This window comes from Mustelus asterias, chromosome 18 (genome assembly GCF_964213995.1).
Source record: "Mustelus asterias chromosome 18, sMusAst1.hap1.1, whole genome shotgun sequence".
Classification (NCBI taxonomy): Eukaryota; Metazoa; Chordata; class Chondrichthyes; order Carcharhiniformes; family Triakidae; genus Mustelus; species Mustelus asterias.
The window spans coordinates 48,055,757-48,079,489 of record NC_135818.1 but is presented as its reverse complement, the minus strand read 5'-3'; the positions used below and the strand labels follow the sequence as shown (position 1 = coordinate 48,079,489).

At 45.3% G+C, this 23,733-nt stretch overlaps 1 protein-coding gene across 1 annotated transcript in view; it reads right to left on the bottom strand.

The window, feature by feature from the left end:
- Positions 1-5,306: 5,306 nt before the first annotated feature.
- LOC144506829 (factor associated with metabolism and energy-like) overlaps positions 5,307-23,733 on the bottom strand; it is a 35,790-nt gene continuing 17,363 nt past the window's right edge. Inside the window, exons 5-6 of the mRNA XM_078233183.1 lie at positions 11,757-11,940; positions 5,307-5,554 (exon numbers count right to left, since the gene is read on the bottom strand). Of these exons, the coding sequence (XP_078089309.1) occupies positions 5,307-5,554; positions 11,757-11,940 (432 nt within the window). The remainder of the gene's footprint in view (positions 5,555-11,756; positions 11,941-23,733) is intronic.

Here is a 23,733-nt window from a genome sequence, read left to right as displayed (position 1 = left end):
TTTCAATCAAGTTGCCTCTTACTCTTCCAAACTCCGACAGATGCAAGTCTATCCTGTCCAACCTTTCCTCATAACACAACCCACCCATTCCTAGTATTAGTCCAGTAAACTTTTTCAGTGCCAATACTATATACAGAATGGCAGATGTGGTTTCATAATACCCCTGTATACTGGGCGCATTGCCTCCCAACTTTAGCATTCCGTTCCCCACACAATAAATAATATTCTATCAGTTTTCCTTATGACTTGCTGTACCTGCATACAAACCTTTGTGATCCATGCTCTGCGACACCCAGATCCTTCTGCATTTCAGAGCTCTACCATCTCTCACCATTTAGATAATACACTTCTTTTTATTCAATAGTATAGTGAGAAAACGTGAAATTGATCATTTTGGCAGAAAGAATAAAAAGAAGTGTATTACCCACTCACGTGACCCATCTATGTCCTTTTGTAGATTTCTTGGGACGAATCTTACCGTCCCGCCCACCACAGGAATCAGAGCAGGCAAGGGAAGGACCATGGAAAGGTCCATTGACCTCAGGTGGGATTTTCCGATTTCTGGGTGAGTGAGACCCGAAAATCCCGCCCCTTATCTCCTCTTCACAACCTACCTTCCGAACTATCTATGTGTCATAGGCAAATTTAGCAACCATACCTTCAGTCCCTTCATCCAAGTCAATTTGTATAAATTGTAAAATGTTGAGGCCCCAACACTCATCCCTGTGGCACACCACTCCTTACATCCTGCCAACCACAAAACGATCCATTTATGTCTACTCTTTGTTTCCTGTTAGCTAACCAATCTTCTGTCCATGCCAATATATTACCCCCTACATTATCAGCTACTATTTTCTGCAATAACCTTTGATGTGGCACCTTATCAAATACCTTCTGAAATCTAAGTACAGCTAATTGACTGGCTCCCCTTTATCCACAGCACATCAGTTCTTCCAAGAACTCCAGTGACAGATGTTAAGCTAACTGGCCTGTAGTTTCCTGCTTTCTGTCTCCCTCTTTTTGAATAAAGACAATTTTCCAATCTAATGGGACCTTTCTTAAGGTGGGGGAATTTTGGAAAATTAAAACTAATGCATCGAATATCTCATTAGGTACTTTTTTTAAGACCCTAGGATGAAGTCCATCAGGACCCGGGGACATAACAGCCCGCAACTCCAACAATTTGCTCACCCTACCATCCAGCGGCTTTATTCTTCCTTCCATTGCAAGATCAGAAGTGAGTATGATCATTGTTGATTCAACATTTGCAATTCCTCATAGAATGAGCCTGAATCTGTATGCAGCAAACCTGGGCAAAATCCAGGTTTGGGCTGAAAAGTGACAACTGACATCTGTGTCATACGAGCATGCAACAATGACCACCTCCAACAAGAGAGAATCCAACCACCTGTACTGACATTCAACTATTACTAAATCTCCCACCAAAATTCTGGGAGGAGGGGTTACTGCTGAGCAGAAAATTAATTGGAACAGCCAGTAAAATACTGTAGTTGCAGAGCTGAGTATTCTGCAGTGAATAATGCACCTCCTTACTCCACAAAGCCTTTCCACGGTCTACAAGGCACAAGTCAGGAATGAAATGGAATACTCGCCACTTGCCTGATGAGTGTAGCTTCAACACTCAAGAAACTCAACAGCATTCAGGGTAAGGCAGCCTAGTTGATCAGCTCCCCATCAATCACATTAAACATTGGCTGCATTGTGTACCATGAATAGAATGCAAAGCAACAGTTTGCCATGGCTTCTTCAGAAGAAGCCTCAGACCCTACACTTTTACCATCTAGAAAGGCAAGGGTAACAGAGAGCACTGTCACGATCAGTGAGGACATGTGTACGGAGTCAAGCTTTCTCTCCTATTCCATGATTGATTGTATTAGGGTTTTGTAATTTATAAAGGTAGAGGTATTAATTCAGTATCAGTCCTTCACCATTCATGTGCTGATTGCAAAGAACTCAGTCCAATAGGCTTTATTGAGTTTAAATACACAGTGGCTCACTTTATTGTGCGAAAAACCCACTCAGATCGTAGAACTTTTGCAGTTCAGAAGAGGCCATTCGACCCATTGAGTTTGCACCAACTCTCTGACAAAGTATTTTACCCAGCCTCTCTCCTCCACACTTTCCCTGTAACCCCGCACTTTTTTTAATATCAATAATAATCCATCTAACCTACAGATCCTTGGATACTAAGGGGCAACTTAACATGGTCAATCCACCTAACCTGCGCATTTTTGGACAGTGGAGGAACCTGGAGCACCTGGAGGAAACTCTCGCAAACACGGGGAGAATGTGTAAACCCGACACAGACAATCACCCAAGGCTGGAATTGAACTTGGATCCCTGGCGCTGTGAGGCAGCAGAGCTAACCCCTGTGCCACCATGTTGCCCATAAAGAAATAAAACGTATTTTGAAAGGTAAACATACATCTTGATCACAAGCATGCAAAATTGCAGGTTCTGCAGAAGAAGAGGTTACTTTTTAGCCAAATTAAAATTCCATGGTAAAAGACAAAAAAAAGTTCACTGTTTATGTGTCCTTACTGGTGTTCATGGCTAATCATGATGTGGAGATGCCTGTTGGACTTTAACCTGGTGTTATTAAACTTCTTACTGTGTTCATGGCTAAGGCAGGTTTATTCAAGGTGGTCTTGAAATTTCAGTTGAATTTGGGCCTATGTAAACTGCAATTTTGGAGACAGTCTCTTTTTAAACTCCTATCCATCTTTTTCAAAAGTCTGTGCTATTGTACCTGTGATTCCTTTCAATTGAAACTCTCTATCTCTGTAATGGTTTCCACAATTTAATAGAGATGGGGTCTAAATTACTTGGACTGCAGTAGTTCAAGAAAGCAATACACCACCACTTTCTCAAGGGCCATTAAATGGATAATAAAGGCTGGTCTGCCAAAGATTAAAACATCCTTCGAACACTTTAAAAATAAAATCCTTCTCTATCATCCCGTCTACTCTCTCATCAGACTCTACTTTCCTCCTCTCATCTCTTGTTGCCTTTGGTATTGCAATTGTTATGACCAATTGAGAAGGGGTGTACTGGCTTCCCTCTATTCAACCTCCTCAATTGGTCATCACAAAGGTTTAAGTTTCTTTTTCATGAGGTTTTCACCTTTTCCAAATCAGAATATATTTAACTATTTTAAGGTTCAATAAGGAGCCAATCAAACAAACTTTTCTTGAGTCAAAGAAAGAGTAAATTTATTAACCACTAAATCCAAGAAAGATAATAAAAAGGCAATATAAAACATTCATGCAAACAGGGGTGGCATGGGAGCACAGTGGTTAGCATTGCTGCCTCACGGAGCCAGGGACCCGGGTTCAATTCCAGCCTCGGGTCACTGTTTGAGTGAAGTTTGCGCATTCGCCCTGTGTCTGTGTGGGTTTCTTCCAGGTGCTCCGGTTTCCTCCCACAGTCCAAAGATGTGAGGATTAGGTTGATTGGCCATGCTAAATTGACCCTAGTGTCAGGGGATTAGCTGGGTAAATATATGTGGTTATGGGAAAAGAGCTTGGGTGGGATTGTGGTCAGTGCAGACTCAATGGGCCAAATGACATCCTTCTGCACTGTAGGGATTCCATGATGATTCAGGCCCATATGTATGGGCACCAGAAATAAGAGGAGTTAGAGTCCAAGTAAAAAAATGGTAAAAGAATATACAGTTAGGTGTTCTTTGATTATCCTTGAGGTGTAGATTTTAAAAGATGCAGCCAATTTAGGTTAGCTGGTTTCTTGGATGCGTTCGGATGTAGAAGATGTTGCAGTTATTAGGAGCTCTCAGTGGGCTTGCTGGTAGTTTTCTGGTAGAATAGGATCCTCAAACCAGGTGATATACTTGTTTCCAAAGAGAGAGTTCGTGAGAGCAGCCCACAGCCTATTTTCTCTCCTGAAGACTTTCTTGGCACCATCTGTGTCACTTGTAATCTCTTTCTAGGTTTTGGGTGTGTCAACCATTGTTTCAATTTCCAGCATGTTACATTTTTGAATGTCTCTTCCTTAGAGAGTTCTGAGTTTTGATGGGTATCTGGACTATAGCAAATGTCTCTCCCTTCACACTCTCCTGAGTGTGATCTGTTTATTTTTCACCTTGACCTTGGAATTTGCCTTGCATTTTTAAGCAGTTTGCTCATGTGTTTCAGTTCAACTTGCAAATTTTTTAGAGTTGAAAATTAAATAATCATATTTTCAAAACAAAGAGGCATAGCCTCATTTTTTAAAGTTTTAAAGTTTATTTATTAGTGTCACAAGTAGGCTTACATCAATACTGCAATGAAGTTACTGTGAAAATCCCCTAGTCACCACACTCCAGCGCCTGCTCGGGTACACTGAGGGAGAATTTTGCATGGCCAATGCACTTAAACCAGCATGTGTTTCGGACTGTGGGAGGAAACCAGAGCACCCGGAGGAAACCCATGCAGACACAGGGAGAGTGTGCGGAATCTGCACAGACAGTGATCCAAGCCAGGAATCAAACCAGGGTCCCTGGCAGTGTGAGGCAGCAGTGCTAACCACTGTGCCACCATGCCACCCCACAGTGACACAGTTCTCATCCAATTATCTCCTACTATCTAATCCTGCTTAATCTAAGGACTGCACATGGCCTTGACTTCCTGTGGCAATGCCTTGGAAGATGTTCCCTAAAATACATGGCCATCAAAGTTATTTAAACTACAGATGTGTGTGGCTTAGAGTTAATTGACAAAGCGATGTCACAATGCCTCCAAGGATCCCTCAACTTCACACTGAAATGATGTTATTTCTTGACTGATAATTCTATCACAAAAATTAAGCATATAATTAAACACAAATAATTTTAAATGTAAAAAGCCATAAAATGACCTGTTCTACATTTGTAGGATCACCAACTGATTCATTGGTTTTCTTACTACTTTTAATTTTTTTAAAGTGGTTCCTCCACCATCTTGTGATTTCTTTTAACTTAAATCATGATCACTAAGTTGACAACGCAAATATTGGGTCTGGTATTAATGTTATAAATTAAAACTGAAGTGAATGTTTCTGTACAACAGTTAACCATTCCCTCGTGGACCTACAGGCTTAGGTGTAAACTTTTCGAATGGGCAGAATTGTGCTCTATGTGTAAATTTGATACAATAAATCGATCATTCATTAAGGTCTCAGAAAGAACTTGAGTATTTGTTGTGCTAACAATCTCTTCCTCCTTCAGTCTTTAATGCAGTTTTGCATTCAATGAAACATTCTTCATTTATCATATTCCCAATTATTTGGATTGGTTCCGTTCAACATAAAAGCTATAATTCTTGATCGAAGAATTCATCAAACACTAGGATTCGTTCAGTCTTGGTCCTCATCAGTCTGTGCTGTGACTGTCTGTTATTATTCATCCAGCAATCCAAGGACTCATTGCTGGAGCTGTTGCTGGAATTATCCTGTAGCGTCTGATGTTTCACAAGTTGTTTAGGTATCCTAAAGTGGTTATTATTATCAGAACGATCATTTATGAAGAGCATTGGTGAAAACAATTCATTCCATCGATTATCTGAAATAAAATAGAGAATTAACCAAAACATAATTAGTTTGTTATTTTGTTTAAAAAGAGTGATCTTTTAAATCTTTGAATATTGGGGCGTAGATTTTCCACCTCATTGTCCATGAGAAATGCTCAATTCCTGAAACAGAAATCAGGACAGAGTCACTCTGGGCTGCATTTTCAAGATGTGGAGATACCGGCGTTGGACTGGGGTAAGCACAGTAAGAAGCCTCGCAACACCAGGTTAAAGTCCAACAGGTTTATTTGGTAGCACAAGCCACAAGCTTTAGGAGCGCTGCTCCTTCATCAGGTCCTTCACTCACCTGATGAAGGAGCAGCGCTCCGGAAGCTTGTGGCTTGTGCTACCAAATAAACCTGTTGGACTTTAACCTGGTGTTGTGAGACTTCTTACTGCATTTTCAATGCAGGTTCAGAAACCCAACACATGAATAAATTCAGGTTCTGAGACCGCACCTGAGCTGTGCTGCTTTCGTGATGCTATTTTTAAATGTCTAATTGGGCAGGATTCGAGTTTGCTGGCACTTGCCTCTGGAAGGCAGGAGCTGCCTGCCTGCTGCTAACGACAGAGGCCATGTTGCTGGGGACTGCCTCTGCCTCGCCACTGGAGTGGACAACTCCTTGAGGTAGAATGCAGTCATGGTCGAGAAGGGTAGGAGCTGCACACATGTCAGACCCACAGAGTAAATTTAAAAACTAATGCAAAGCAATTTACCAGGGCTCCATGGCAACTCCAACAGCTGTGCACAAATTTACACAAGAATATTTGGGTTCACCAAAACAAATTGGAAAATTCTTATCAGAAACAAATGTGCCCCTTAAGGAACTTGAGGGGACCTTTATCAGCAATGAATATGCCTCTTCTGCCCACCAACCCTTTCAGAATTCAAAGCTGTCCCAGAGGCATTGGAATCCTGAGATGACATCTTGGACTCCATTTTTAATTCCCACCGAGTCCGGACTTCATAATCCTTTGGAAATGTAGCCCCTTGCGTCAGGTCTACACCCCTAAACCACTGACCCAGGAGTTCAAGGACAAACTGATGTCATTAATCCTGTGCCTTCATTGAACTAAAAACAGAAGGGTGTCCGAAGAATCTTGGGAATGGTTATTGTGTTTGAACCCTCCATGGAATTGAGAGTCTGTCGGATCCTGGGAGCAGGCAACCCAATGGTGGCAAAGTAAGCAGCATTTCAAGTACCCCCTTCCTTCTCCCCACGTTACATGAGTCTTAGGATCTTGCTGCTTCTGCCCTCCACTCCAACACCTCCTACCTGCACTGTTCTCATTGGCATTCTAGCTCACAATTCTTCTTCAAACTGCTGTGAGACCAGACTGGAAGGAATCCTCTCAGCCATCCCCAGTTCCTGGTCCTCATCTTTATCAATATCCATTTCTGGAGTGGAGAATGATCGCACTCATTCCCCACCCCCATCCACCCCAAAAAATGTCAGGTAAACTCTAAAAGCGCAGAGCCTGTCATATCCAATGCAGCAGCCTAGTTTGTGGATTTTTCACGATGTTCCCATTAAATTTACCACTGGACTTAGCATTTTTGATCCCTTGCAATCTCTAATACAGGATAAAATTAATGAACGATTAGAAAGGCCTGGATTAGTGAGGGATAACACAAATTTTCTTGAATGTTTTTGAGGACATCACAGTGCACAAAGGGAATGTAGTGGATGTGCTGCATGGATAATTCTCAGAAGGCATTTGATAAGCTGTCACAGAAAATTTCAACCAAAAAATCATTAGGACGTGGTGCTAAGGAAAATGTTGTTACTTAAATAGAGAAATAACTATGGGACAGAAAGCAAAGAGAAAACGGTTAATAGATGTTTTGTAGTTTTCAGGATGCAAAAATTGGCACCACCCAAAAGCTCTTTCCTGTAATCAGCCAATCACTTGTCATTGAGTTAGGCATAAGAGAAAAATTTGTTGCTTTCAAATTAGACCTTGAGGGATGTTGGAGATGCAGCAGGACATAGGTAGAAGGTGGAAACATGAATAAGTACAGACTGGAGAGAAATGAACAGGGAATGCTAAACTACACCACATGAGAAGATCCTTAACAGAGAAATTTGAGGAGGTAGGTTAAGTACAGATTTTCACACAGGTGGTAGTTCAAAATTGGCAAGTGGGACCTGGATGCAGAAGTCCAGCCCTATTTCTGACACATGCAATTTTTGCTGGTAGGGGAAAGGGGGTGGGGTATGAGTCACTCACGATGGAAACCCAAACTCAACAGGGCCATTTAAACTCTGCTGAATTTAATCAGATCACAAGTTTTCTTGCAAAGGTCTTAACCAGCAGCGTAAGAGTCATCAACTTATGCAGCTGACATAAATGCTCTTTAAGGGTGAATAAGGTCTGTTTATCTGTCATGATCCAAACTTATTTAAATCCCCAGCACTTCAGAAATGGAAAAAACAAAGGCTGCAACTGTCGGAGAGAGTTAAAAATCTGCTGCATTACTTTGGTTGACAGTCAGGTGGCGTGGCATCTGTTCCAGCAGAAAATGAAATAAGTTAGGCCTGCAGAAAGAAATAGCAGAGTTGGAGGTCCTGTAGCTGCAGCTTTCTTACTTCTAATATGTCAGGGGGATGGGAACCTTTGCAAGTATTCAGAGCAGGGGAATTAAGAACAAGAGGAAAAGACAGTAAGGAAAATAAGGAAAGTGAAAGGCAGATAAGGACCGAGTAAAAAATAGTAAGGGAAAAGAAATGTTAAAAGTGCCCACCTTAAGGTTTTGTACCTGAATGCTCGGAGTATTCAAAACAAAATGGATGAATTAGTTGCACAGATAGATGTAAAGGGGTACGATACAGTTAGTATTACGGAGACGTGGCTCCAAGATGAGCAAGGATGGGAACTAAACATTGAGGGCTATTTAGTGTTTAGGAAGGATAGATGGAAAGGAAAAGGTGGTGAAGTTGCATTGTTGATTAAAGATGATATTGATACAATATTGAGGAAATAGATGATATGGAATCTGTATGGGTTGAGTTAAGAAACAACAAAGGGCAAAAAACATTGGTGGGGGTGGTGTTCAGACCACCAAACTGTGGTGGTAATTTTGGGAAAAGCATTAGACAGGAAATCAGAGAAGCATGTGTTAAAGGAACATCTGTGATTATGGGCGACTTTAATCTGCAAATAAGTTGGGAGAGTCAAATTAGTCACAGTACAATAGAGGAGGAATTTCTGGGGTGCATATGGGATAGTTTTCTGGAGCAATACATTGAGGAACCAACAAGGGAACAGGCCATCTTGGACTGGGTGTTGTGCAATGAGAAAGGATTAGTTGGCAATCTAGTTGTGAGAGAACCCTTGGGGACGAGTGACCATAATATGGTAGAATTCTTTGTCAAGGTGAATAATGATGTAGTTTATTCTGAGACCAGGATCCTGAATCTCAACAAAGGTAACTATGATGGTATGAGGCATGAATTGGCCATGATGGACTGGGAAACATTCCTGAAAGGAAAGACAGTGGACAGGCAATGGCAGACATTTAAAGAACGAATAGGCGAACTCCAAAAGTTGTTTATTCCTGTTTGGCACAAAGGTGGTAAGGGAATTGTGGCCAAACCATGGCTTACAAGGGAAATTAGAGATAGTATCAGATTCAAGGAAGAAGAATGCAAACTGGCAAGAAAAGCAATAGGCCTGAGGATTGAGAGCAGTTTAAAATTCAGTAAAGGAGGACCAAGGGATTGATTAAGAAGGGAAAAATGGAGTATGAAAGTAAGGTAGCAGGGCACATAAAAACTGACTGTAAAAGTTTCTAGAGATATGTAAAGAGAAAAAGATTGACTAAAATGAATGTAAGCCCCTCACAGTCAGAAACAGGGGAATTCATAACAGTGAATAGGGGTTCATAACAGTTATAGGGGTTATAGGGATCAGGCGGGTAAGTGGAACTGATCCACTTCAGATCAGCCATGATCTTATTGAATGGCGGGGCAGGCTCGAGGGGCTAGATGGTCTACTCCTGCTCCTATTTCTTATGTTCTTATGAATAAAGAAATGGCCGAGGAATTATATTTGTAATTTGCTTCAGTTTTCACAAAGGAAGAAATGAATAATGACACAAGAAGTGCTGAGACAAACATGTTTTAGTGAGGACCTGAAGGAAACCAGCATTAGTAGAGAAATGGGTTTGGGGAAATTGATGGGATTGAAGGTGGATAAATCTCCAGGGCCTGATAATCTTTATCTCAGAATACTGAAGGAAATGACCCTGGAAATAGTAGATCCAATGGTGGTTATTTTCCAAAATTCTTTGGGCTCTGGAATACTTCCTACAGATTGGGGAGTAGCTGATGTAAGCCCACTATTCAAACAGGGAGGCAGAGAGAAAACAGGGAACTATAGACCAGTGAGCCTAACATTGATACTGGGGAAGTTGCTAGAGTCTATTTTCAAGCATTTCATACTTGGCATTTGGAAGGCAGTGGTATAATCAGACAAGTCAGCATGGATTTACAAAGAGAAACCATCCTTGACAAATCCATTGGAATTCTTTGAGGATGTAACTATAGAGTTGACCGAGGAGAACCAGTGGACGTGGTTTATTTAGACTTTCAGAAGGCTTTCGACAAGGTCTCACATCATAGACTACTATGTAAAATTAATGCACATGGGATTGCAGGTAATGTCTTGAGATGGATAGAAGGCTGGTTGGCAGAGAGGAAGCAAAGAGTTGGCATAAATGGATCTTTTTCTGATTGGCAGTCAGTGACCCATGGGGTTCCACAGGAATCTGTGCTAGGACCCCAACGTTCACATTATATATTAATGATTTGGAAGAGGGAACTAAATGTATTATCTCCAAATCTGCAGATGATACGAAGATGGGTGGGAGGGTGAGCTGTGAGGAGGATGTAGAGATGCTTCAGCATGATTTGGACAGGCTGAGTGTGTGGGTATATGCAGTATAATGTGGATAAATTTGAGGTTATCCACTTTGGTAGCAATAATAGGAAGACAGATTATTACTTGAATGGGTGTAAATTGAGCGAGGTGCATACTCAATGAGACCTTGGAGTCCTTGTACATCAGTTGCTGAAATTAAGCACGCAGGTACAGCAGGCAGTAAAGAAGGCAAATGGTATGTTGGCCTTTATAGCAAGAGGATTTGACTATAGGGATAGGGATATTTTGCTGCAATTGTATAGGGCGTTGGTGAGGCCACATCTGGAGTACTGTGTGCCGTGTTGGTGTCCTTATCTGAGGAACGATGTCTTTGCTAAAGAAGGAGTACAGAGAAGGTTTAGCAGGCTGATTCCTGGGATGGCAGGTCTGTCATATGAGGAGAGACTAAGTCGGTTAGGATTATACTCACTGGAGTTTAGACGAGTGAGTGGAGATCTAATAGAAACTTATAAAATTCTAACAGTGTTAGATAGGGTAGATTCAGAAAGAATGTTCCCAATGGTGGGGGAGTCCAGAACTAAGGGTTATAGTTTGAGGATCAGGGGTAAACCTTTTAGAACTGAGGTGAGGAGGAATTTCTTCACCCAGATAGTGGTGAATGTGTGGAATTCACTACCACAGAATGTAGTTGAGGCCAAAACATTGTCTGATTTCAAGAAGAAATTAGATATAGCTCTTGGGGCTAAAGGGATCAAAGGATATGGGGGGGAAGGGGGGAATCAGGATATTGAATTCGATGATGAGCCACGATCAGAATGAATGGCGGAGCAGGCTCAAAGGGCCGAATGGCCTACTCCTGCTTCTAGTTTCTATGTTTCTCTGACCCAGGATGACTATCCATTTAGACCAAATGCTCCAGCAATTCTTAGAAGTGAACATGGAAATTTGTTTGGATTTGGTTGTGTTCCAAGTTGCGCCTTCTGCTTGGGTGTTGACTGTTGCATTTAGCAAAAGATTGCACAGGTGTGAGGTGATTCATGCACAAGCAGAGCCATTTTACCATTGTGCATGGCCTCTAAAAATGATCCACTTCATGCAGTTTTGGATAGGAAATTGGGGTAATATTCATACCAAATACTATTTAAACATATTTCTGCATTGTAGAACACATTGGATAACTGACTTGCAAAATATCAAGCACTCTAATGTGGTAAGGACTCACATCTTCTCTGTGCGAGGTAGGCCCTAAAATTCCTGTGTGTAATAATTCATCAGTGCCTTTGCATTTTATCCAAAGGATAATTTAGTTACCATCATCTGTATTGAATGTTTCATCACATTCTATAGCAATATAGTACGGATCTTCTTGACGATTGTTATTTTGTTCTCTTTCCCTCGCTTTTTTGGCCCCGAGATCCTTTATTTTCTGTTTATTATTGTGAGTCTCCAGGTGAAGACTCCTCTTCCGTTCTGTCTGTTCTTGCAGACGAATGGTCTGTTTAAAGAAATAAATGAAGCCATGACCAGTAATTCCTCGGGTTATAAAATAAAATGTGATAAAAATTTGGAGTGGATGCTGAATACAACCCTAGACATTAATATAAAATATAGCTACAAAGTGAATCAAAGCTCTTAATGTTATGTTGTTTTATTAGATTCTCATTGAACCAGATTCTATCAGCTTTACTGTTGGGTTATAGTCTATCCGCATCTCAGATTATTGATACCAAGGTTAAAGTTATCCTAGTGTTGTATTTTTATTACTGTTATAGACTTGCTTTCCCTATATTCTAATTTGTTTCTGAAGGATTCTGGATAAAATGGTGATTAAAGTTTTAAAAGTGTATTTATTAGTGTCACAAGTAGGCTTACATTAACACTGCAATGAAGTGACTGTGAAAATCCCCGAGTCACCACACTCCGGCACCTGTTCGGGTACACTCGGGGAGAATTTAGCATGGCCAATGCACCTAACCAGCATATCTTTCGGACTGTGGGAGGAAGCCAGAGCACCCGGAGGAAACGCAAGCAGACACGGGCAGAACATGCAGATTCTGCACAGACAGTGGCCTAAGGCGGGAATTGAACCCACGTTCCTGGCACTGTGAGGCAGCAGTGCCAAGAAAACATGCGCCACCATGCCACTGATAGTAAACATGATTCCAATACTGAAGAAGAGTAACACCTCAGGTCCGGATAGTGTGCTCCATACTCAAGGTATACTCATGGAAACTAGGAAAGGGATAGTAGAGGCACTAGTTTAAAACTTCCAGAGAAGATAGTGCCAGAGCACTGATGGGCAATTTATATTAATCTATATAGGAAAAGGGAGATAGAACAGATCCTCGGATCTGTAGACCAGTGAGCTTAACATCAATAACAAGAAGTATATTGGAATCCATAATGAAATAAAGGATAGAAGAGCAATCAGAGAAGAAAATACAAGAAAGATATCAGTGTGGATTTCGAAAGGCTAGGTCATGCTTAACTAACCTCATTCTGTAAAGTAACTGGAAGAGTTGATAGGGATACTGCGGTACAGGTCATATATTTGCATTTTTAAAAAGCCTTTGTTAACATACCACATGCTAGGCTCATGACAAAGGTTAGAACATGTGGAACCAGAGGACAAATAGCAGAATGGATTGAAAACTAGATGAAAAAAAGAAGAAAGCGGAGATTAAGGATGAAGAGTAGTTATTTCAGTAGGAAAGGAAGGTTTCACAAGTTTCAGTGCTAGGATCACCATTATTCATAATTTATCTTATTGATATGAGCTTGGGAATAAGTAACTCAATATCACAAACTGTAGATGACACCAAACCCCAGGGTCATGGAGGGTTGCTGGGGGTGATGATGGTGGTGAGCAATGTAGTCTAACTAACTGATGCGCGATATAACTCACAAGGCTAGAGGTACTCGGGGAAATAAAGGCTTTTATTGACTACAACAATAGAGCTACCATATATAATACACGATCCCAGACTAAAGGGTCCCAGACAGAGCAGTGACCTTTATACCTCTCCCAGGAGGCGGAGCCCGACTGGGATGTACCATAAGAACTATATTACAGGTAGAACAGCCCAACCCTAACCCCAACAGTAACATGTAGAACAGCCCAACCCTAACCCCAACAGTAACAGATATACAGACTCATAGTACTGGCCAGACCCTGGCTCAGCACTACCTGGTGGGAACCAACAATGGTTCACCACATTCACCCCTCCTTTGAAAACAAAGGCCGGTGGGGTACAAAACACAGAACAATTGTTCATCAGTCTATAAGTTCAGACGGTCTGGGGGACCGCACCGTCGTTGTGACCTCCTCAACACCGGCGATGACACCGGTGTAGGCACTCGCGGTGGCGTTCTCCCCAAGGCGGTGTCCAACGGCTCCTCCAATGTCTCACGGGCCGGTAGACCCCGAGGTGGTGACAATCCGCTGAACTCGGGCACGCCTTGAAGTGGCGACCATCTCCAGGACTCAGGCAAGCTGTACACGGGAGTAAAAGGGTTAAGTGATGGTCCCGATGCTGCCCGCGCCATGTCAGGAGGGGAAACAATAGTTGGGGGGTCTCTAACAGGAGGTATGGGAGCGACAGGGGTTTCCAAGCCCCCTGCTGGCGCCAGGTCTCGAATCGAGACCGTGTCCTCTCGCCCGTCAGGGTATGCCACATAGGCATACTGAGGGTTGGCGTGGAGGAGATGGACCTGTTCAACCAAAGGGTCGGACTTGCGGGTCCTAACATGTCGCCGCAGGAGGACAGGTCCTGAGTACGTCAACCAAGACGGTAATGAGGTCCCAGAGGAAGACTTCCGAGGGAATGAAAACAGTCTCTCATGGGGAGTAGCGTTGGTTGCCGTACACAGGAGTGAGCGTATGGAGTGGAGCGCATCAGGGAGCACCTCTTGCCAACGGGAGACTGGAAGGCCTTTAGACTTCAACGCCAGTAAGACAGCCTTCCAGACTGTAGCATTCTCACGTTCAACCTGTCCGTTACCCCTAGGGTTGTAGCTCGTGGTTCTACTAGAGGCAATTCCGTATGAGAGCAGGAATTGCCTCAAGTCATCGCTCATGAACGACGAGCCCCTATCGCTATGGATGTAACAGGGGTACCCGAACAGGGTGAAAAGATCACGAAATGCCTTGATAACCGTGGCAGCGGTCATATCGGAACAAGGAATGACAAAGGGGAATCGTGAGTACTCATCAACCACATTGAGGAAGTACACGTTCCGATCTGTCGAGGGAAGGGGGCCCTTAAAATCTACACTCAGTCTTTCGAATGGACGAGTGGCCTTAACGAGTTGTGCCCTGTCAGGTCGGTAGAAGTGCGGTTTGCATTCCGTGCATACCCGGCAGCTTCTGGTTATAGACCTGACATCCTCCACCGAGTAGGGTAAATTCCGGGCTTTTATGAAGTGGAAGAGCCGAGTGACCCCCAGATGGCAGAGGTCATTGTGGAGAGCCTGCAACCGATTCTCCTGCATACTAGCGCATGTTCCACGCGACAGGGCATCCGAGGGCTCGTTGAGTTTCCCTGGACGATACATGATGTTGTAATTATAGGTGGAGAGTTCAATTCTCCACCTCAAGATCTTATCGTTCTTGATCTTGCCCCGTAACGTGTTATTGAACATGAACGCCACGGACCGCTGGTCCGTGAGCAGGGTGAACCGTTTTCCCGCCAAGTAATGGCGCCAATGCCGGACGGCCTCCACAATGGCCTGGGCCTCCTTTTCCACCGCCGAATGTCGAATTTCAGGGCCTTGGAGGGTGCGAGAGAAAAAGGCGACGGGCCTGCCCGCCTGGTTAAGTGTGGCGGCCAGGGCGAAATCCGATGCATCACTCTCCACCTGGAAGGGGATGGACTCATTGATAGCGTGCATCGTGGCTTTCGCGATGTCGGCTTTTAGTTTTTCAAAAGCCAAACGAGCCTCTGGTGCTAGGGGAAAAGAGGTAGATTTGATGAGCAGACGGGCTTTGTCCGCGTAATTGGGAACCCACTGTGCGTAGTAAGAGAAGAAGCCTAAGCATCTTCTCAGTGCTTTTACGCTAGTGGGCAGGGGAAGTTCGAGGAGGGGACGCATACGGTCTGGATCAGGGCCAATGACCCCGTTTTCCACCACGTATCCGAGGATAGCTAGGCGGCGCGTGCGAAATACACACTTCTCCCTGTTGTAGGTCAGATTCAGGCGAGATGCAGTGCGTAGGAATCTAAGAAGGTTGGCATCGTGGTCCTGCTGATCATGGCTGCAGATGGTGATGTTATCCAGGTACGGGAAGGTAGTCCGCAGTCCGTTATGGTCCACCATTCGGTCCATAGCACGCTGGAAGACCGAGACCCCATTCGTGACACCAAAAGGAACCCTTAGAAAATGGTACAAGTGACCATCCACCTCAAAAGCCGTGTATTGTCGGTCCTCTGGGCGAATGGGGAGCTGGTGGTAAGCAGACTTTAGGTCGATGGTGGAGAACACCCGGTACTGCACAATCTGGTTGACCATGTCAGATATGCGCGGGAGGGGATACGCATCCAGCTGCGTGTATCTGTTAATGGTCTGACTATAGTCTATGACCATCCGGGGTTTGTTCCCACTCTTGACCACCATGACCTGCGCTCTCCAAGGACTAGCACTAGGTTGTATGACCCCTTCCTTGAGGAGCCGCTGAACCTCAGATCGAATGAAGATCCGATCCTCAGCGCTGTAACGCCTGCTCTTAGTCGCGATGGGCTTGCAGCCTGGCACGAGATTCTGGAATAAAGAGGGTGTGGTAATCTTAAGCGTCGAGAGGCTACAGATGGAGCGCGTTGGGCAATTTAGAGGCTGCGAGTCTCCCACTGAAAGCGGAGGGAGTGGCCCACCGTACTGTAGGGTTACACTCTTCAAGTGGACCATGAAATTTAGTCCTAGGAGTATTGGCGCGCAAAGGTGCGGTAACACCAGGAGCTTGAAGCTCTCGTAAACCGTGCCCTGCACCGTCAGATTTACCACGCAACTCCCTCGCACGGTGACAGACCGGGACCTTGACGCCATCGAAATTGTCTGCTTGACAGGCTGAATCCGAAGGCCACAGCGCTTCACGGCGTCTGGGTGAATGAAGCTCTCCGTGCTCCCGCTGTCAAACAGACAATAAGTTGTGCGTTTGTTTACCTGTATGTCCATCATGGACTTGTCGAGTCTGTGAGGCTTTGCCTGGTCCAGGATGATCGACGCCACCGTTGGTTCGTGGGCGCCACTGCAGGCAGCTGAGATGGATGATGACGACCCCTGCTGGTCATTCGCGGTTGGTGCCGACCAAAATGGCTGCCCCCATAGGTCGCACGTGGGCGATGGCGCCAAAACCAGCGGCCCCTGGTGGTCGCGCGTCTCTTGCAACTCCGTCGTCTGGAATGGCGACGTCCTGGCCTCGCACATGGAAGAAGCCCTTGACGATGCCGACGACGAGGAAACCGGCTCCGGGGAGTCACACGCCGCACTACTGTTCCTGGATGGAAGTTTGGATCGGCATACCTTCGAACAATGCCCCTTCTTGCCGCAGGCGGAGCACAACACCGCTTTAGCGGGACATCGCTGCCGAGGGTGCTACACTCCCCCACAGAAGTAACACTGCGGGCCGCCTGGAGCTGCTGCCGTCGTCAGGCCCGAGGGTGGGAACGCAATCACGCAGTTTTTCGGTCCCGCTGAATGAAGTGGGGTCTGTGACTGCCCCTGCCACGCTGTCTCCACGTGGCAGGGGTACATCGCCAGACTTTTGGAGGCCGTTTCTAGCGCATCCGCTAGCTCTATGGACTTAGTGAGATCGAGATTACCTTGCTCCAACAGCCGAAGGCGGATGTAAGACGAGCCGATTCCCGCCACAAACGCATCTCGAGCGAGGTCGTTCATGTTCTGGTCTGCCGACACTGCTTTGCAATTACAGCCCCTGGCTAGCTGTAGGAGCTCGCACACGTACTGTTCCGTCGTTTCGCCGGGCTGCCGCCATCGAGTGGCTAAGAGATATCGAGCATGCATCTTGTTCGGCGGTTTAATGTAGCACTTGTTAAGAAGCTTGAGGGCCCCTTCGTAGTCGGTGGCCCCACGGATTGCTAAATATACAGTGTCGCTTACCCTCGCGTGGAGGACCCGGAGTCTGTCGGCGTCGGTGGTGACCGCTGCGGAGGCTTCGAGGTAATCCTGAAAGCATTTCAACCAGCGGTCGAAGGTGTTCGAGGCGCCCGCCGCACGTGGGTCCAACGTAAGCCGTTCGGGTTTAAGCATTTGCTCCATGTTCTCTGTGTCGTTTTTATTTCAACGAAGAGAGTTCAATTGTAGTCAATAAAATTGATGCGCGATATAACTCACGAGGCTAGAGGTACTCGGGGAAATAAAGGCTTTTATTGACTACAACAATAGAGCTACCATATATAATACACGATCCCAGACTAAAGGGTCCCAGACAGAGCAGTGACCTTTATACCTCTCCCAGGAGGCGGAGCCCGACTGGGATGTACCATAAGAACTATATTACAGGTAGAACAGCCCAACCCTAACCCCAACAGTAACATATATACAGACTCATAGTACTGGCCAGACCCTGGCTCAGCACTACCTGGTGGGAACCAACAATGGTTCACCACACTAACACTGAAGAAGAATGCAATGTGTTACAAGAAAACATTAGAAATCATAATAGCAAATCGACTTTAGCATTGATAAATGTGGGGTGTGTGCACATCGGTGTGAAAAACAGAAACATCACCGACACTTTGAAAAAATAAGAGACTTAAAAAGGTAGAAGAGCCAAAGAGATGCAAGGATACAGGTCAACAAATCATTAAAAGTTTAGCAAAACAATTAAAACTGTTAACAAAGCACCGGGATTTATTTCTAGAGGTACATCATTCAAAAAAATACTGAAGTTAAATTAGAGCTCTGTGCAGTCTGTGAATAAGACAATTACGATCACTGCTGTCGATATTTATATTTGCTGCCTTTCGAGACATCAAGGAAATTGGTGCTTACCTCCAGGACCTGCAATGTCTTCTGCTTTGCAGTGCTCCTGGACAAGTTGGAGCTCCCTTTGCAGGTAACTCGGTAATATCAAAAGATTGGTTGTACATAGCTGCCGTGGACTATCTGTACACGTACTTTGTTTTGAATTATGTTAACAACTAATTGTAAAGATGCATACATTTTTGTAACCTCTTGAAAAGTTTGAAATAATTAGTATTAAACTTTCTCACTCTTTTCAAAGATTATTGTTTCTTCAACACACCACAACACTACCTTGTATCGTAAAAAAGATATTAAATGCAAAGTATTGGGAACTCAGAGGGAGTCAGCTCCAATTTTAAATTGGATTCCAGTAATCAACTGCTTTAATTTTAATGATAAGAAGAAATTACAACCATATATTTAGCATAAAACACCCAAAGGGTGGAATTTTCTCTTTTTTTTGCACGGAGTGCTGGCTGAGGCGAGAAAACCAGTGTGGAGCTTGCCAGCTGCACGACTGGTGTTTCTCGCCAGATTGGGGAGTACAAAACAAAATGGAGGCATGGCTCACGCTCTCAAGCTGGCCGGGGCGGGGCTGGAAAAAAGTCAGCGAGGGCACCCCGATCTCCGATATTAAAAAACCAGGAACTCCGCCAACACACGGAGGCCATATCCCCCCTCCCCCGTGTGTACGGATAACCCCCCCTCCCCCGTGTGAACGGACAACCCCCCCATCCCCCACCACGATGGCGAGATTCGTGTTTTCTGACTCTCATTGGATTTCTGCGCCCACATCGCCATTTGTGCCTCCGATAATCCCGGCCAATATCTAACTTTTAAGGGATTGCAACCGCAATAGGTACTCTTATTTTTGCAATGAAGTGCAAAATGAGTCCAACACAGGGTCACATCTGAGGGATGATTCCACAATCTGACACTTCTTTCACATTCATATTAGAAAAGTCTATCTCATAATTAGTACAGCATTTTGCAAACGTCACAGTTAACTGCGATGGTATGTTAAAACCTGAAGCGTTAGGGAAATATTGCAGTGTACTGCTAGAGCAGGAGCCATTATTTATCTCACTCTCCAAGATCTTTTTTCAGAGTGTATTAATGTCCCAGCAGCCAAACTATGGCAAGGTACGGCCACTGAGGCACTCTGTTAGTTAAAGAACAACGTTCGGCTTAAATAAGCTAATTTTAACAGAGATTTATAAGATTGAAAAAATCAAAAGCATCAGGATTTAGTGGGTGGAACAGTGACACAGTGGTTGGCACTGCTGCCTCACAGTGCCAGGACCCCAGGTTCATTTCCTAGCTTGGGTCACGGTCTGTGTGGAGTTTGCACATTCTCCCCGTGTCTGCGTGGGTTTCCTCCGGGTGCTCCAGTTTCCTCCCACAGTCCAAAGATGTGCGGGTTAGGTGGATTGGCCATGCTAAAATTGCCCCTTAGTGTCAGGGGGACTAGCTGGGGTAGATGCATGGGATTATGGGGATAGGGCCTGGGTGGGACTGTGGTCGGTGCAGATTCGATGGGCCGAATGGCCTCTTTCTGCACTGTAGGATTCTATGTTCTATGTTAAACTGACTGCCTAGACACGTCCAGGACCGTCAGACTCCCTTCCTTGGACATCCTTCTGAACAAGCCATAAATTTACTAAGTGGTGCCGTACAAGCCACGCAAATCACATTTGATGTCTACGACGGAATCTTCCGGGCACACCAGCAGTGGGAAGCTTGGCAGGAGGGAAACTTAATTTGGCATGAGGTCAGAAGTTAGCTTCCTGAATGAAGGCTGAACATTTTGGGAGCTTAAAGGCAGGTCATGCTTCCTGGTGACCAATATTGGGAAGCCCTTTTGCATCCATTAGCATCTCAGGCATGCCTACTAAAAGGCCAGCTCCCCATAATGAATCTCCCCATTCAAATTAATCTCTACGCCAGTCAGAAATTAGAACACTCACATTTACAACTGTTTATAAGTGACGTATACCTGGCGGCGTTGATTTCTTCCAGGTTTTTGAAGTGAGAAGCTGCTGCTTTCACCATCTTGGGGACCGCTCCAAAATGTCAGCCTCTTGATTGAGGTCAGTGCTGGTAGCCCAACTGCACAATGGCTAGAAACAAGAGGCAGGGCCAGTGGGGAAGGCGGGGGGGGGGGGGGGGGGGGGGGGGAGGGGTGGGGGGGGGGTGGCGCAGAGGCTGGACAGGGGAGGGAAGGAGGGCCACCAAGAAAGGGTGGGAACCTGTCTTGGGAAGTAAACCAGAGTGGCCTGGGCTTATTCAGAAGCTTGCAAAAATGTTTTGGTCCCATTGTACGGAGCAGGAAGGTGTCTCTGGGAGAGATGTGTCCAAAAGGCGTGGTCCATGAGTTCTTGAATTTGGTCCTTGGGGTTGGAAGGATGGCACTGGGACTCGGCAGGTACAGTCACAGTCAGAGGAGGGAGTTGGATAAGGTAGGGAGGGAGCACTAGACTCATGTGAGATAGTGGATGATCCCTTGCAGGTTCATGAAAAGTCAGGGTACAGTTGGCGTCAGGAACAGGAGGGTCAGGGTCAGTAGGGGCATGTGCACATTGACAGTAAAGGAAACAGGAGGAGCAGGAATGCCAGCATAAGTGATAGGGCTTCGGGTAGCTGTAGGGGGAGGGGGGTTTGTGCTGAGGGGAGGGTGAATGATTAAGGTTACACAAGGAAAAGGAATGCCAAGATGGTGATCATGGAGGAGAATAGGGAGTGCTTGGGGGTAGCTGGGAAGGTGGAAGGTGCGTTTACTGCGCTGGCAAACCTCACATGCACCATGCTGAAGCCCTCGAGGTTGTTGTGCAGTTTGTAAAACCTCTCAAGCATTTGATATGAGAAGGGTCCCAGCAATGGTGGTAGGAGTTAATGCGTAATGTTTTGGGGCTGAGTGAAGGGGCACCCTATGATTTATTAGCCAAATCTATGGAGATCTGGGCTCAAGCTTCCAACACCCAATGAAGTAGCCGTGGCCAATGGTTCACATTCCAGCAAGAACCCATCAGGGTTTGGAACTGCCATTTCATTCTGTGCAATATGTCATCCACTGCTGTCAGAGGCAGGGATGAAGAGAGGGAGGGAAGTGACGTCACCAAGGGGCACGGGTGGTGAATGGCAGCAAATTCCCGACTAAAACCTCCAATGTCCCTGGTAAGTGGTCACGCTTGTCAAGGACTCATGTGGTAAATCTTTCTATGATGTCAAGGCTATGGTCTCTCTATAATGTCTTGAGAGTAATGGAGACAAGCTGAACAGTGTCTCAGGAAGGGATCTTGCACATGGCTGTCATTTCGCTCAATGTACAATGTCTATATGCACAGTCATGTATGAATGGGAGGAACACCCATCTTTGGTCCTCCAGGATGTATTTTGCCTTGAAGAGATGTGGGTGGGATCCATGTTTGACAGAAGGCGGACACGGAACTTAGCACTGGCTTGTTGCCTCTGAAATAGAGGCTAATCTACAAAGAATATGTTCACAAGATGGATTACTGCATTGGTTCACTGAGGCCTAAGTCATGCAGGCTCCAGGCAACCTTGCTGTTCTACTGGCTCTTGTCCAGTTGAAGAGAAGGAGGAGGGACAGGTGCAGGTTGGCACAGAGTCAGGAGGAACCATGGGATGAGCAGCAAGAAGAGCGGGGCCTGAAGAAAGCCAGGATGTTGGTGACCAGGGGCCAGTACAACGGCGAGCATTGGGTTAACCACAGGTACATCATGTGTGGTGCACATATCTACAAGGAGAGAAAGGCAATGCTGGAAGTGCCTCAGAATGAATCAAATGTGGTTGCTCACATTTGCCAGCTTCTCAACGAGGACCTGCGGTTGCAAGGACTTGGAGGCAATCGCATGCCAATGATATTAAAGGTCACCACCCGCCCTGAACCTCTTTGCTCCTGCCAGGGCTTCACTGTGGACCTGTATGGCGTCTTTCAGTCACACAAGTGATACACAAGTGCATCCGACAAATGTGTTGTTCAGGGCAGTGCGCTAATTTATCCAATTCCATCTGGATCCCAAAAGCCAGGCTGCAGTGGATTGGATTTTTCACCAATAGCAGGTTTCCTGCAAGTGCAGGAGACTATTGACTGCACACATGTAGCCTCGAGAGCTCCTGCCGTCAAACACTCACATTCAGCAATAGGAAAGGGAACAGCATCGTTGAACAGTAGCTGATATGTGATCATAGAAGACAAATCGTGCATGTTTGTGCTCGGTTCCCAGGGAGCTCTCACAATGCCATTTTTCCATCCTACTCCAGATGCCAAAAGATTTTTAAGGACCTCGGCGATTGCAGGGCTGGCTCCTTGGGGGCAATGGATACCCCCAGATGAGCAGACTGCTGACACCAGTTGACTATCCACAGAGTGCTGCTTAGGAGAGTTACAATGCTGTCCATACCTCCTCCATGTCTGTGACTGAGCAGACAATAGGCCTCCTAAAGATGAGGTTCTGATGTTTGGACTGCTCAGGCAGGACTCTCCAATACTCAGCACATGTCCCAGATCCTCATTGTTTGATGCACCCTGCACAACCTCGCGCTACAAGGGGGGAATGTCTTGGCAGAGGGAGATACGGAGCACCAAGAGGTTTCCTCAGATGATGAGGATGGTGAAGGGGATGGTGATGACGGGGGCCAGGATTTCACTGAGCCCCATGCAGAGCCCATAGACAGGAGGCTATGCAGCAGACAGGCCCATGAAGATCTGATAGTTAACAATTCCAGGCTGCCAAGACATTTCCTTCACCATTTGGTTTTCTATCCTCTGCTAGTTGCCCCTTATTATTTACAGACATTATACTTTGCTCTAATGATTGGAACCTTTATAGGTCGAATAGTTCGGATGGGGCAGTTTTTGTACAATGTGTGCAGGAGGGTTTCCTGACACAATATGTGGATAGGCCGACAAAAGGTGGGGCCACATTGGATTTGGTACTGGGTAATGAACCGGGCCAAGTGTTAGATTTGTTTGTGGGAGAGCACTTTGGAGATAGTGACCACAATTCGGTGTCTTTCGTTATTGCAATGGAAAGGGATAGGGCCATACGGCAGGGCAAGGTTTATAATTGGGGGAGGGGTAATTATGATGCAATTAGGCAAGAATTAGGGAGCATAAGATGGGAACAGAAACTGTCAGGGAAAGGCACAAATGAAAAGTGGAGCTTGTTCAAGGAACAAATACTGCGTGTCCTTGATAGGTATGTCCCTGTCAGGCAGGGAGGAAATGGCCGAGTGAGGGAACCATGGTTCACAAAAGAGGTTGAATGTCTTGTCAAGAGGAAGA